The 15,042-nt window shown below is 28.4% G+C and overlaps 1 protein-coding gene and 2 long non-coding RNA genes across 4 annotated transcripts; 1 reads left to right on the forward strand and 2 right to left on the reverse strand.

Annotated features, from left to right (window-relative positions):
- Positions 1 to 2,678: 2,678 nt before the first annotated feature.
- Positions 2,679 to 5,655, reverse strand: LOC147907284 (uncharacterized). Its single transcript, XR_015547532.1, has 2 exons — positions 5,556 to 5,655; positions 2,679 to 5,489 (listed from the first exon to the last, which is right to left on the reverse strand). It is a non-coding gene; the product is annotated as an uncharacterized LOC147907284 (long non-coding RNA).
- Positions 5,601 to 13,621, forward strand: Cyp4aa1 (Probable cytochrome P450 4aa1). Of its 2 annotated transcripts, none has more exons than XM_011055549.2 (7): positions 5,601 to 5,859; positions 7,880 to 8,045; positions 8,257 to 8,634; positions 10,254 to 10,317; positions 10,485 to 11,017; positions 11,987 to 12,166; positions 12,457 to 13,621. In XM_011055549.2, the coding sequence occupies exons 2-7, from the start codon at positions 7,898 to 7,900 to the stop codon at positions 12,621 to 12,623; spliced, it is 1,470 nt and encodes a 489-aa protein (XP_011053851.2). In that variant the 5' UTR covers positions 5,601 to 5,859; positions 7,880 to 7,897; the 3' UTR covers positions 12,624 to 13,621. The 2 variants fall into 2 exon arrangements, with proteins under 2 accessions (XP_011053851.2, XP_011053852.2); XM_011055550.2 differs by having other exon boundaries at positions 8,257 to 8,532.
- Positions 13,615 to 14,944, reverse strand: LOC147907285 (uncharacterized). Its single transcript, XR_015547533.1, has 2 exons — positions 14,580 to 14,944; positions 13,615 to 13,778 (listed from the first exon to the last, which is right to left on the reverse strand). It is a non-coding gene; the product is annotated as an uncharacterized LOC147907285 (long non-coding RNA).
- Positions 14,945 to 15,042: the final 98 nt, after the last annotated feature.

A 15,042-nucleotide genomic window follows, 5' to 3' on the forward strand; every position in this document is an offset into this window, starting at 1 on the left:
ACTTAGTCATATAAAGATTTTGAAATAGTAAGGATTTAAAAGTTATTGTAGGAATCGCATTCGATAATTACGAATTCGAATAAGGTAATTACGTATGTGAAAATTTCGAATGTAATAATTTCAAATGTAGTAATTGAATCGTCAAAGTAATCAATATTAAATAATAATAAATATTTTTCCTTACTGTGAAAATATAATTAAACAGATATATAATATTTGTTATATTAGAAAATTTAATTTCATTAATAGAAAACATTTATTATAAAGATAAGAAGATTAGAGATAAAGTTAATACAGTCAAAAATAAAAGTTGATATAATTTTTTAAATTAAACTAATATTAAATATGGAAATGTTTGAGCATTTTTATTATAGTGTAGTTATTATTATTGTCAGGTATATAATTATCAGATATATAATTATCCTTATTAATTGACAAATTACAAAAATAAAATTAAATAATGCTAATTGAATTATAACAATTAATATAGATATGATAACAATTAATGAGATGTCATACAGCTGCAGATGAAAACTAAAATGAATGGTCTAAACATTCAGAGTATTTGTTTTAAATAAAAGAATAATAGTACATAATAACATTGATTATAAACATAAATTAATTTGTAAAAATTTCTTATACATTTTTTTATTTAATTAAAAACTTAGAATAAATATGAGAAAATCAAAGAATAGATATGTTATGGAAAATTTGATTAATTCTGCGTAGTATCCAAATAATCAAATTTTTCGTAAAATATGTATAAAATTAAAATAATTCAAATTATTGCAATGAAATAATGACTCGTATTTATATTACTTCACTGCTATTTATATCTTTTTCATATTTCTTAATGATATTGTCATAAATTAATAACATTATATAATTGATATAATCATTGTGTAACAATATTTTCCGATAAATTATGTTATATCTTTTTCTTTGTTAAATTTATTGATTCACAACAAATATTACACGCAATATATGGTATTGCAAATATATTATTATTTAATCAGCACATGTTCAGTTACTGGAATATTTACAATATATATATTAATAATATATATATTAATACATATACAAGTTTCAACATTTACGAATCAAAATACCAGAGAAGAAAGACCTAAAAAGAAAAGATTATAAAAGTATTTACCATTTGTCATTCCAAGCATTAGTTTTGAGACATAAAGGTTAAAAAATAGTTAGTTATAAATTACGGTTAATCGGTTATCTGTCCGTGAGTTGCGTAGATGTAATCGCACACTAATTCACGTGAACACAAACATTAAAAATTGTGTGGGTAATATTAGTGTAATATATACTGCGCATATATATTATGCATATATATTACGTATTATACGTATAATATTTGTTGCGAATTAGTTGATGCTCTTAATAAATAAACATAACGAATAAGATGAATTTATAATTTATCAAAATGATGTCACTAAATGATGATTACATCATCATTTAAAATTTTTGTATAAATATCAATAGGAAATATAAATAAAAATACTAACATATAAATCTAAAAAAGTAAAAATTTTCAGTATTCAAAATTACAGAAAAGTATAAATGAGATAATAGAAGCGGTATAATTAGTGCCCACAAATCCTTTTAAAAGTATATTAACAATTTAATAATTAACCACATCATTCGCAGTCAGTAATCGCGCGAGAATGGATTAAAAAGGATAGAAATTTTTATACGTATTTTAAATTCATTTAGAAGAAACTACATACAAAATTTGCATTAATAAATAATCATATACCAAGATAAAAAAACGTTTTTTTTACTATTTCATTTTTATTTAACGTATAATATTAATTCTTTGTGTTCTTTATTCGCGTTTTTAGTATATTTGGCTATCTAATGCACATCTCCTGGAGTATCAATAATCTCGTTGATGCTTGACATCTTAATCACTGACATTGTTTCAATTTACATTTGACGACTTAATATTATTGTTTTAAATTGTAACTAACATTAACAATTGTAACTTTCATTAACATGTTACGTCTTAGTGTTGTTATTGAGATGTTTTCTCCGTTTTTGAGTCAATGTATTTAAACAATTTACTCGGGGACCGGAGATTAAGTTGTGTAGTTAAGGATGCGATTCACTGGGAAGTATTGGATAATTTAAAGGAAGGGTAACCTTGAATCCGGTGCCAAAAAGATCGCGAAGTTTATAGGCGAATCTACGTGGATTGTGTTTTGGAATGGTTTTGTAACTAGGAAACGTTAGGTTGACCTCCAATTTATTCAGAGTATAGACAGGTTCGCGAGGTGAGTCTACCGGTTTGTCTTGGTCTAGCAATTGCGCAAGTTTTTGGAAATAGGGGAAAGGATCTTGATTCGAAATAAGGGCCGATTTAACTTGGAACCTCAATCTCTTTTCCCTTTGTCTTCGTCCGCCTTTGGTAGGCATAGAAGTAATGCAAAAAAAAAGAATTATAATGTTCCGGAGAACTGTCGTAAACGGGGGCCACGCTATTGGCAGCGACAGTCGTAACAGCTCTCTGGATACGAGGAAATTATGAATTCTCCGAGGAAGTGCCGACAACGGGGGCCACGCTATTGGCAGCGACAGTCGCAACGACTCCTCAGATATTCATATATATGTGTATATTTGTATGAAGAATTAGAGATCAGAGATTTAGACGTTCCGTCGATAGATTCGATTTGATATTATCGTTTATTAAAAGAAAGATAAATGTGAAAACGAGGTTCTGATGAAGCGCGAGGATAGTTCTCACCTTGACTGTAACTGACTGACTGGCTGAGTGATCGAAGCAGTGCGAGTCTGAAAGTGAGTCTAAGTCTAAGCCTAAGTCTAAGAGTCTGAGTTTGAGAGTTTGAGTATAAGAGTTTGTGAATAAAAATGTATAAAAATGTACATTTCTGTTTTCGACAGCTCCCTTTATATACTGAAAATGAGTATGGGAGTGTCCTTTCAGAACCAATCGACACTTCTCAAAATTTGGTAGAACCTATACTCGCGCTTCCTTTGAGATAAGGCAGCAAGGCTCCGCGTAAGCCCTACTCCCCACTCTACAAGTTTATTCTTAATAAGTAATAGTTGAATTTTAACAATTTGTTATAAAAATTCGGTTTTCCTTAATATCCTTTATGCGAGGCGAATTCACTACATTCATATATTTAAGATTAATTTAACTTTATTAGAAAAAGAAAAAGGGAAAAAAAGAAAAAGATATTCGTTCTCGCATTCAGGAAGGTTTCTATTTTACTGCTAATTACTTAATCGTTAAACGCTAATATAATATACGTTATTATTATATAATGTTAATGTATAATACGCTTTTATATTTGTTATTTTATAGAAGGGCTTCTTTGAGAAAGATCGTGTGATATTCTTAGACATTCTTTCTAGAATATTCTATAGATAATTTTTATGACGCCTAAAAGTACATAACGTGATCTATCTGTTAGAGTTTGAATGTTCAAATAAAGAAACTGGCTATAAAAGAGAAACGGAATTTCCAGTTTCGAAATAAGGAAAATAGGGAAATCTAGCGATAAGATAAAGTAAAGTATAAATTGTATATCTATGATGAATATATTATTCTATAAAGAATAAGGGGATTTTATTGGTATGTAACAAACAAGATTGTAATGCGAACTTAAGCATTTAAATTTTAAAAAATTTGTTGTTTTTATTAATAGGTCTGTTTTTTGCTGCATTCTGAACCGGTGCAATAACTTGAAATGAAACAATAATGAAACGTATATTTGTTTTATTTCAACTTATTGCACTGTGTGTACCAGTTTAGAAAAGTGCAGCAATAAAAAAACAGACCTAATATATAATATGAGCTTTGAATTTTATTAGCCCTACTTTATTTTCCTTTTTTAATTATTAAATTTCATTGATTTGATCAAAAGTTACAAATTTTTGAACGTATCATTACCACATTTGTATTTACATATCTGCAAAAATAAAATATTTAAACAAATAGATTTATTAATCTACATACAATTATTATTACTAATAATATTACATCGTTTTACATGTTTGTAGTTTTTTAAATTTGTTTGATTTATACTTATTTCTTTCTTATTTTCCTTATATAATTCCTTATATAAATTCCTTATATAATATAATTTAAATATAAAATCGGAGTACAGCATAAACTGTCACATCTGCGTAAGACAGACCGTAAGCTAATTTAATCGTTAATTTAATTAATTGCGTTATTGTGTTAAATAATAATTAGTTCTATCTGAGCTAAAAGTAAGCCTGTATTTATGAAAAAACTCCCCCCTCCCCCCCAAAAAAACTATCGCGTTTGTGTTCTGTAGAATAACATAAAATATGCATATAAATCTATAAAAAATTTCGTATAAGATTTTCTAAAATTTTATTAGAATAATAATAAGAAATTTCACAATAAGAATAAGATTTTTTTAAATTTCCTTTCACTTCGACATGCGCATATAAATCAGTAACAACTCGTTTTTTGTTGATTCATATGCATACTTAATACCTTTTTTTATATCAAAGTGAAAGGATTTCTAGAAATCTTATTTACATTCACTTATAGGTATTTTGTGCGGATGATTCCTATAAAAGAAAATGAATAAAATATGTGTTATTATACTGTCCACTGTGTTAGTTTTGGAGCCTCCTTTATAAAGAGTAGGAGCTTTTCAGAGTTCCCATAAGTGTGCAGAAATCCCAGAACTTTCATGGATGTGGAATTCTACATTCAGAATTTTGAGATATCAAATAATACTTAAATTATAACGATAAATTTTAACAAATTTTAAATGACAAAAATCAGTATTTAACTAAGATGCTGCACGTTTTGCTTATCCGATTTTTACATTATTATCCTACTTCTAGGCTACGTAACTTTCTCATGCTGTAATTATACTGACGCGTGTTATTGAAACCACTCTTCCACCCTTCTCTTCAATGAGGTACTGTATACCCTGAAAAGTCTGTATACCCTCGAAAGTTTTCGTCCTGGATCATATCCTTCACACTCTACTTAATTGCATAAAACTCAATATGTAAGTAGTCACGTTTATGCAAATTATCTTTTTATAAATACTTATAAATGATTCATACTCTATCATAACACTCATTTATCTTGATTTTCCATCTTTATTATCATTAATTTTTAATATGCATCAACAAATTTATACATCTTGTTTAACATATTATACATTTTTTGCACGTTTATCATTATTGTACGTCTTACCACTATTTGTACAAAATAGGACGAAAAATACTGCATGAAAAAATAAAACGCGCAGCTTTATTACTAATAGGGGTACGTCCCGTTAGTCACTATAAATACTAAAAATCTATAGTTTATGTTATGTATACTATTATAGATTTTCGGTACTTAACGCTTAAATTGATTATGCATTGTGCGCGCGATTTGTGAAAGTAGTCGAATCATTTCCCTTTGAGGTCGTCTTTTCTTCATGAATTTTTTTATCTCATCCTGTCCTACAATTCTGAACATACACAAGAAGGATATATATAAGCATCCTCTTTGATGATTGTTTTCGAATTGCTTTCACCTCGCCTCACTTCGTCTCCTGGAGGTCGTCCCGAGACACCTGGGAAACTCGCGAGACACGCCTGCACGCGCGCATATACGTGATCGGGGTGTTAATTATCAATTTTAGCGGCGAGATGGACTACGAGCTTAGTTATGAGACAATCCGATCTCTTCGTACATATCTATATAAACTACCGGCGAGCAAGGTTTAGTTAGTTGATCGTTTCAATTGCGAATGTAAATTACTCGTTGTGCGAATGTCTGACAGTAGTGACCGATCTCTCAAGAGATTATGACATGACTTTACGGTGTTTCTTTAGCAGGTGAGGGTACTAGATACGTAACTGAACTATACTACGCGATTTATCATTGTGTTGATAATTAATAGAAATTGACAAGCGATATGGAAGATTGAAAATCGATTCTATGCATGTATTATTTTATGTACTACGCAGAATTAAATTCTTTCTTCTTGAATCGATCAAGATTGCGATCTTCTTGATTGTATATGTTGCATATTTTATAACAGTAATAATTCCGTGAGGTCTTATCAGTTAATTTTATTTTATCGATGATTTTATCATTGCTGAAATATAGAAGTTGGATTAACAGCGAATAAGACGATAAATATCGCTAAGAAAAGTCTAACTTAATCGGAAACGGTCTACACAATGTAATTTAATTAAATGTCGTATGTAACATGAGTGTTTATATAAATTAGGAAAATTAGGAAAATTAAAAAAATAGACATAAGTTGCCAGAATTATGAATATGATGCGACAGCTTTTAAGTACACTTACATATTTTTTCGATGGGAAGGGAAAGGCATTTTTTTCATCTTATGACGTAGATATACAAAAATAAACGCGAGTTGATTGATAGATGTCATACTAATAACTTTCACTTAATACTGTATGATTTATGTGTGTATATGTGCATCGAATTTGAAGCGCCCTGTTCTATCAACTTTCTCCAAATTGTATAGCTGTCTTAAATTCTCTCTCAAAAAATAGCTCGACTAAACTTTCTTTTGTGCGAAGTGAAAGATAAACAGCCAGAAAGTTTGTGAGTGTGATTTGTTCCTATGTAAGTTTATATTTTTAAGAATAAAAGGATGGTCGTAATATTTTGTGTTAAAAAATATTTATTTTTGAACAATGAACAAATTCCATGATCTTGATAATCACGATAAATTTCGAAAATTTCATCGTATAACAATTTAATTAAAATTAGCTCAATATTATTTTAATATTTTAATTTATAGTTTGTAATCGCACATGTATAAGTTTGGATAAGTTAACATTAGTTATTAAGTAATATTCTCGATTTATCCTTGCTGTAAAACTTATATTGTTATACGATTCGTATTGCGATTACTCGCGATACACTCTACTTGCATGATTCGATTAATTAACAAATGTCTCATCTTGAATTGTAATGTGAGGAAGTAAACGTCCCTCATATTTTAACGGGTGAACCAATTTATAATGATTATTTATAATGATGCAATGTCATCAAACGTTATATTATGATGAGGATACTATATCGCGCAATTGATAAATTGTAATTAAGAAATTGTTGAGTCTAATGATTGTTCTACAATGTGCTTTTTGTTTCCTGTTTCTTATTTTTTACCTTTTGCTTTTTTCCTCTTTGTGATCATTTTATCAACAATTCTTGATATATATTTTCTGTTTCTTCTGAAGTTCGTTAACATTTATCTCGAACAACAGAAAACGAAAAACGGGATAAGAAGTAAAAAGGTAAAATCCAATAAATAGCAAAAAGCAAGAAACAGCAAACCAAAAAGCACATTATAGAACATAAATATTTCATAATAAATAAACAACAAATCTGTAGAGGAAACTCATTTTCATTTAGCATAGAGTAAAAGGAATGTACATTTATAAAACTTATAAAAATCATAATCCTTTTATACTCGATATCTTATATCTTATTTTAATTATAATTACTATCGATAAGATCGAGTATAAAAAAGTACGAGATAAACTTTTTTTTGCGTTATAACATAACACGGAAGCAATAATATTGATTCAAGAAGATATTTCTAAAATTGTTAGAAATAGTAATTTGAAGCATTACAGAATTGAGAAATACAAATATTCGTTGAAGTTAAACATATATTCATAAATCATTTATTCCCTATTTGCATATCCTTTTAACGGTCCAAGTAGCAAATGATTGAATTTTATTGCACCGTCTTTATTATTTCAAAAAATATGTCACGGCAATAAATCGAATGATTTATTACTAAGCAGTTTTCTTACTATTTCCTGCAATTTATTATTCATGTGATATAAAAATTATATTTTTTGTAATTAGTTGAATCGTACATCAGAGATGTGGACCTATCTTGCCTTTCTAGCTGTTATCTACGTTATATATACATTGAAGAATTACGTCAGAATCCTCAGATTTATCTTTACCCTCGATGGACCGAAGACAGTGCCTATTTTTGGCAACGCTAACATTATTCTCGAAGGAAATCGTGAGTAATTCAATGTTATTAATTGAAATTGTTGTATATTGTTAATTAATCGTTAGCTATCTAAAATCATGATCCTACCTGCATATTTTATTCAACCATCCAAATTCTATGTTATTTTTATATCAAAAGTTGCAACGGCCTGCAAATAAATACAGTTTTTAAGTATTGAAAATGATAAACGTACATGTATAAAAAGATTTTGATTTTCTAGTGATTCAAAGGATGATAAACGAGGCACAGAATTATGGTCGTATTTTCCGGATCTGGCTGACGCTTCTACCATACGTTATACTCGTCGAGCCAGAAGACATCCAAGTAGTACTTAGCAGCATAAAGCATACACAAAAGATATTCTTTTACAAACTGCTCGACAATTTTTTGGGCAAGGGCCTGATTACGCAAAATGTCGACCAGTGGAAAGTACATCGAAGATTTTTGCAACCAATTTTTCATCGTCAGGTGCTCGAGAAATTCGTTGGAATATTCGGCAAGTGTGCTGATTGCCTAATCGATAAGTTACTTGAAAATGATGGAAAGGATATAAATATCACCGTATTTATCAATAATTCGGTTTACGATATATTGATCGGTACGTAATGTAAATTGCTTGTTCTTGAAAATAGATTTTAATAGACGAACAGAAAATTTCTGTTTCATTATCCAAGAATATCACAAGGCCGGATCCAGACATTTGTCAAGGAGAAGGGAGAAGGGGGGACCTACTGGCGGATTTATATATTTTTGATTGCCGGGTTTCTGAAACATCATGTGCCAATTGTAACGAACGAGTAACAAAAGCAAAATTAATTATTTTACATAATTTTCGTATCTTTCCTTATTACTTATTATTAAATTTACGCGCAATAACGAAATTTTTTTAAAGTCAAATTCGAAAAGGTAGATTATTCGAATTATTATCATTAACATTATATTGAAAAATTACTATGTAAATATTTAATTTACAAAACATTTTATTTAAAATATCAACAAAAAATATATATACACCCCAAAAAAAAAAAATATTCTGCTATTTAATAGTTCTGTGTTAATGTCAGAGGATTTTCCATTTATATATGCCCTCAAGAAAATACTCTACAAAGTAAAGGAATAGCATGTAAATGACAAACTTCTTCTAACAAATAAGCGTACCATTAATATTTTATATATCCTCTTATTTCAAAAGGCTGTTCGAATTGTTATAATAGTTATATCTTCGTACAATACACTCAAAAGAAATTCAGGAAATTTAAATAAATATTTGTTTAAATAATACCAATGGGACCATTTACTTACAGTAAATAAATATTTATTTAATTTATTTTATTTATTTTTATCATTTTTTAAAATTAAATATTTATTTTCTGTAAGCAAATGGCCCCATATATACTATCTAAACAAATATTTATTCAAGTTTCGTAAATTTTTTTTTAGTGTATAACTAATCGATCAAACACAAAAAAAATTAATTGAGTGGTACGGCAAACCTATAATTTACTACGCGAATTCAACATCGATAGCTAAGAAGATTTAATGGTTTAACAAATCGCTAATGTTATTCAGCTGTCAACTTTGCTATTTTAATATAGAAAATTGATCGTCTGTATATTACGACTGTAGATTTGCTGAATCAGTGAAGTTTTCAACTGTGTTTTTTTCCGTGAAGTCATCGAAGAAAAACTTATAAAAGTGGGTTTGTCTATTAAAAGAGCTTTGTCTATTATCTTTGGTTTTATGAAGTGCAAACATGAAAAAAGAAAAAGATAATAATAGTACCCACATGATAGCATAAATCAGAATAATATATATTATGTATCTATGTAACAATAAAGACAACATCGTCATATAATGAAATTCATATAGAACGTACTGATGGTATTCTACCGCGTTATAGTATTTGTTTGTAAAAATCGATGCTTATCGCAAACGATCACGTATGCCAAAATATTTTACTTTTTCATAAGCACGACACGTGGTCAAGTGCATGTTAACTAGCATAAGCATCCACATCGAGACTTATCGAAATAGTAATATTCATACTCGTGTATTATGCTTTTATTGATTTTCAGTATTACGTACCGCTAATATACCTTAAAAAAGATTACACGTACTTCAAAGTCCCCTCTTCAATTATCACACGTTTTAATATTTCGAAGGCGATCCATGATGTTTACATCAAATATTAGTGGTTTGACATAATGTTTATTTCAGAGACGATTCTGGGTACGCCGGCAAACCAAAGAAAAAACGATGGTGAGAACGACCCATTCAGAAAGTGAGTGCAATATCAATAGATTTATTTTATTAGCAAATCTTGTTATTAAAATGCAACATATTTAAAAAATAAAAATCATGCTCTAAAAATTATCATATTCTAAATGTTTCTAAATGTTTTATCATATTCTCATGTTTTAAAAATCATCTTGATAAATTATTGAACAGGGGCCAAGTTATGATGCCATATAGATTTGCACGACCATGGTTGCTAATCGATTGGATTTACCGATTGACAGCAGCTGGAAAATCGGAGGAACAGCAACAGAGAGATCTGTTCAACTTTTGCTTTAAAAAAATGAAGGAGAAACGCGAATTTTTGAAAAAGAATGGCTCTCTTATTGTCGATGACAACACGATTAGAAAAAAATCTCTACTAGAATACATGGTCGAGATTAGTGAAAGAAATCCCGAATTTACTGAGCGGGATATCATCGAGGAATGTTGCACTTTTATGCTGGCCGGCCAGGATTCGGTTGGCACTGCCACTGCCATAACGCTTTTCCTTCTGGCGAATAATCCGAAATGGCAGGAGAGATGTGTCACGGAATTGCATGAAATTTTTAACGATGACACAAGGTCGCCAACTATGCAGGATCTTATGAAGATGACATGCTTAGATATGTGTATAAAGGAATCTCTGAGGTTGCATCCTAGCGTGCCACTTTTTGCTAGAACACTCGGAGAGGATGTAAAACTAGGTAAAATTTTTTAGAGAGAAAAAAACTATCATGATAAAAATCAAACTTAATAATAAAGGGATGTAAGCTAAGCCAGATATTTATTGCTAAAATTTAAACAGTGAATTTAATAATAAAACAATAAACAGATGTTTTGACTTCTATCATATCATTATTAATGTTAACAAAAAAATAATTATTAATTATTAATTTCGGATAAATATTATATGGCAATTAGTAATGTAAAATTTAAATTATTATTAATTTGCTTTTATTAATTTCAGTAAAATTAATATTAATTCGATCGTAAATCTTATTAAGATGTTACCAGAACTTAGACGCAAGCCGCAATAAATAGAAAGGTCTTCTCGTATAATAGTCATGTGTAAATTAACAAAAAATGTGTGGACTATACTCATCCATTTGTCAAAATGTGTAAAATGATCAATGAAGTTATGTTTATCCTTTAATTAATTTATAATTATTTATAATTGAGATAGAGTTAGTACAATTTCATTACATAATTCACAAATTGTACAAAATTTACAAAAAGAGTTTTAAATGTAGACAGTTTAATTTGTAGGTGTCAGAACTTTTTCCATGAAAATAGGTATGGTTTTATGCTCTAATTCTGCGAATAATATTTACTTTTACAGTTTTTTTGAAATTTACAATTATATCATTTAATTATTTAAAATTATGTTTAGAGTATATAAAATATATATTATATAATATAAATTGTTTTTAGTACTGTTACGTAGATAACACATATCTTCAACATTATTCGTAAATATTTAGTAAATATTGGGTCATCTAAAAACCGTGGATACTTTTTAGATGACCCAATAGAACCAATAAAGATATCCATGATCTAGACGTCCAATAAAGATACGATAAAAATAATATAATTATATGCATTATACATAAAAATATTGCTTTTTTAAATCATTCTTGAAAGATGTTATTACAATATCATTTTGTATCATGCAGGAAAATATATAATACCGGCCGGTTGTGGCGTATTTATAGCGCCATACTGCACGCACCGCTTATCTCATCATTTTCCTGACCCTCACGATTTCAAACCGGAACGTTTTAGCTCTGAAAACTCCGAGGGAAGACATCCATATGCCTACATACCGTTTAGTGCAGGACCTCGCAATTGTATCGGTAAGAATATAGCAAATATAAATTAATCATAAGATACATAAGAGAAGTATTAAAAAGGACACACATTCTACAATATATTGTAAAAAAATTACAATTATTCTTCTCATCTTCGATTGTGATTGATCAATTTCTAACTTTTGATTTCTAATTTAGTGTAGACGAAGACTAAAAATTCTGTTTTATAAAGAAAACTAACGTTTATGTTTTTAAAAGTTTTTCCAATATATCATAAGAGTCATTAATTTTTTTCGAAGAAAGATACTTATTATTTCTTTTTCGTATTTTTTTAGGATACAAATTTGCTATTCTTGAAATAAAATCAATCATCAGTGCTATTCTGAGGAAGTGCCGATTAGAGCCAACTCTTGGCAAGGAGAAAATGATAGCTAAATTTCGATTGACGGTCAGAGCACAAGGTGGACTTTGGGTCAAAGTAAGAGCATGCGATATAAATTAACGCAATTAGATTAATGATTCCGTTCTCAACTTTGCAAATTATAAACTATAAGTAGTGATTATATCTCAAAAATGATGATATCTCAAAAATAATTTAAACTGCACTGTTAAAGTATTTCTTTCTAAAAGCGCTGAATGCATTGACCAAATATCACTTTTCTTTAGTATTGAAATGACATATAGTTAGCTTTTTATTTTCATTATCTCATCTTTCTTTGTATATTATTTAAACAAAATGGTTGACACAAAAGTAAAGAAACGCGCAAAATTTTTCAAGAAATTGTAGAAATATTGTTGTCATTATTGTTGTGTATACAATACGTATACAAATTTCTTTCTATTAGTATAAACAAAAAATAAAATAACTTACGTTTTGCAAACGTTATGTCTCATATACAGTCAATAAAATCATTGATTTTCAAGTATTATTGTTTTGAATCATTGAAATGAATGAGTTTACACAAAAGCTACATATAAGAATACTATACGGTTAAATTAATCTTTTTTAAGTTGTGATAAAACAAAAAAGGAAAAAAAAGTCGATAAGAGTTAATGCAAATGTCGGTGCGTATGTTAACAAAGAGTATTTAATTTATTATTTGTAGTAATTACATACAAGTAAAACGCAGATATTTTCGTAATTTGGATTTTGTTCAAAATTTAACGTATATTAGATATAATACTATTTTAAATAGTTCAAATAATAAGAAAAAAATATCGGTTAAGCTGTAATGATCTAATCTAATATAAACAAAAATAAGATTAACAAAAAAAAAAACATTATTTTATTAGATTTTGTTCTTCTACTTAATCCATGTTTTTTTCTATTTAAAAATCATAATAAAATTTTGCGTAAATAATTATAATTATTAAAATACTTTGTACAAAAAAATTAAAATTGTTGTTATTATTTTTGAAGTAAAATTGCTTCAATAAAAATAATAGCAAATGGACAATAAATTAAAAAATATGTTGTTAAATAAATATATATGTTATTCATACAGTTGTTATGTATATAATTTTAGTATTCATTTACACACGCGCGCGCGCGCGCGCACACACACACACACACACACACACACACACACACACACAGAAAGTATAAATATTGATATATTTCCAATTCCAAACCTTTTGCAGGGACGTACAGCTGATCCTAAGGACAGAAGCACAAGGTCTACATAACGCATAATGCATAAGAAAATAAATGAATTAAAATCCTTCATTTTCTTCTTTTTTATAAAATGAAAGACGAGAAGCATAAACTCTTACATAATGCATAACATATAAAGCATAAGAAATTCAATCAATCAGTTTTTTATTTCATGGAAACGAAAGAAACAAGGATTTTGATTGGTTTATTTTCTTATTTATTACGTGTTATGCGTTGTGCAAGAATCTGTGCTTCCTACTAAAGACTTTGATTAGTTAATTTTCTTATGCTGTATGCATTTTGCGTTATGCAAAAGTCTGTGATCAGGCTTTAAAGGCTTAAACACAATAGGCAAAAGCAATAAGTACAGAAAACAAGGAACAGCTGTCCAACAGAGCTCTGGGGTATACAATAATATCGAACTTACATCAGAGCTCTGATTGGACGGCTCGTTATTCTCTATTGCCTGTGCCTATTGTTTATGTCTATTGTATTTAAACCTTAAGTTATTGTGTATAATAGACTTAGGGAGCGTTTATATTGATCGTAACTGTCCTATAAGCGCAAAATATTCCTAGAATATTATATGGATATTATTAAAAAAAAAAATTAAAATAAGTTATTATAATATTGGGTCATCTAAAAAGTATCCGCGGTTTTTTGTCACTAGATGTGTGTTGATGGTCATATATCTAGTGACAAAGTCCGCGGATACTTTTTAAATGACCCAATATTTTAAGAATATCATATAATAATTTTTAATATTTTATGAGAGTATTCTATAGAGGTTATATGTCCACTTACATAATATCCTTGATATTGTATCCTTAATATCCCTGACTTATCATTAAAGTATTTCTAAATATTAACTATTTTTAATTTAATGCAATTTGAATTCACAATCTAGTAAGTTCTTATCAATTTATGCTGCATCTTGTGCTAAAAAAATGTTTTGGTGTTTTAAGTACGTATTCAGTAGATACTACAACTGCGCGCCATTTTCTATCTTTAAACGTATATTTATTCTGAACAGATGTAGCAGTTTTACAAATTAAAGTAAATGCTATTATAATAATTTTTAAACAATATTACAAAAGTAACATTAAATAATGTTACTTTTAATAATAATGTAACATTATCAGAAGTGGACATATAACTATTTATTAATATTTCGAAGATATTTAATATTATATAATTTTTAGTAAAATATTCTTGAAATGTACATTTAACATTCTAAGAATATGCTGGAAATATTACTTAATATTAA

The sequence above is a fragment of the Acromyrmex echinatior genome, chromosome 15, assembly GCF_024713525.1.
Source record: "Acromyrmex echinatior isolate Ae372 chromosome 15, ASM2471352v2, whole genome shotgun sequence".
NCBI classification, from domain to species: domain Eukaryota; kingdom Metazoa; phylum Arthropoda; class Insecta; order Hymenoptera; family Formicidae; genus Acromyrmex; species Acromyrmex echinatior.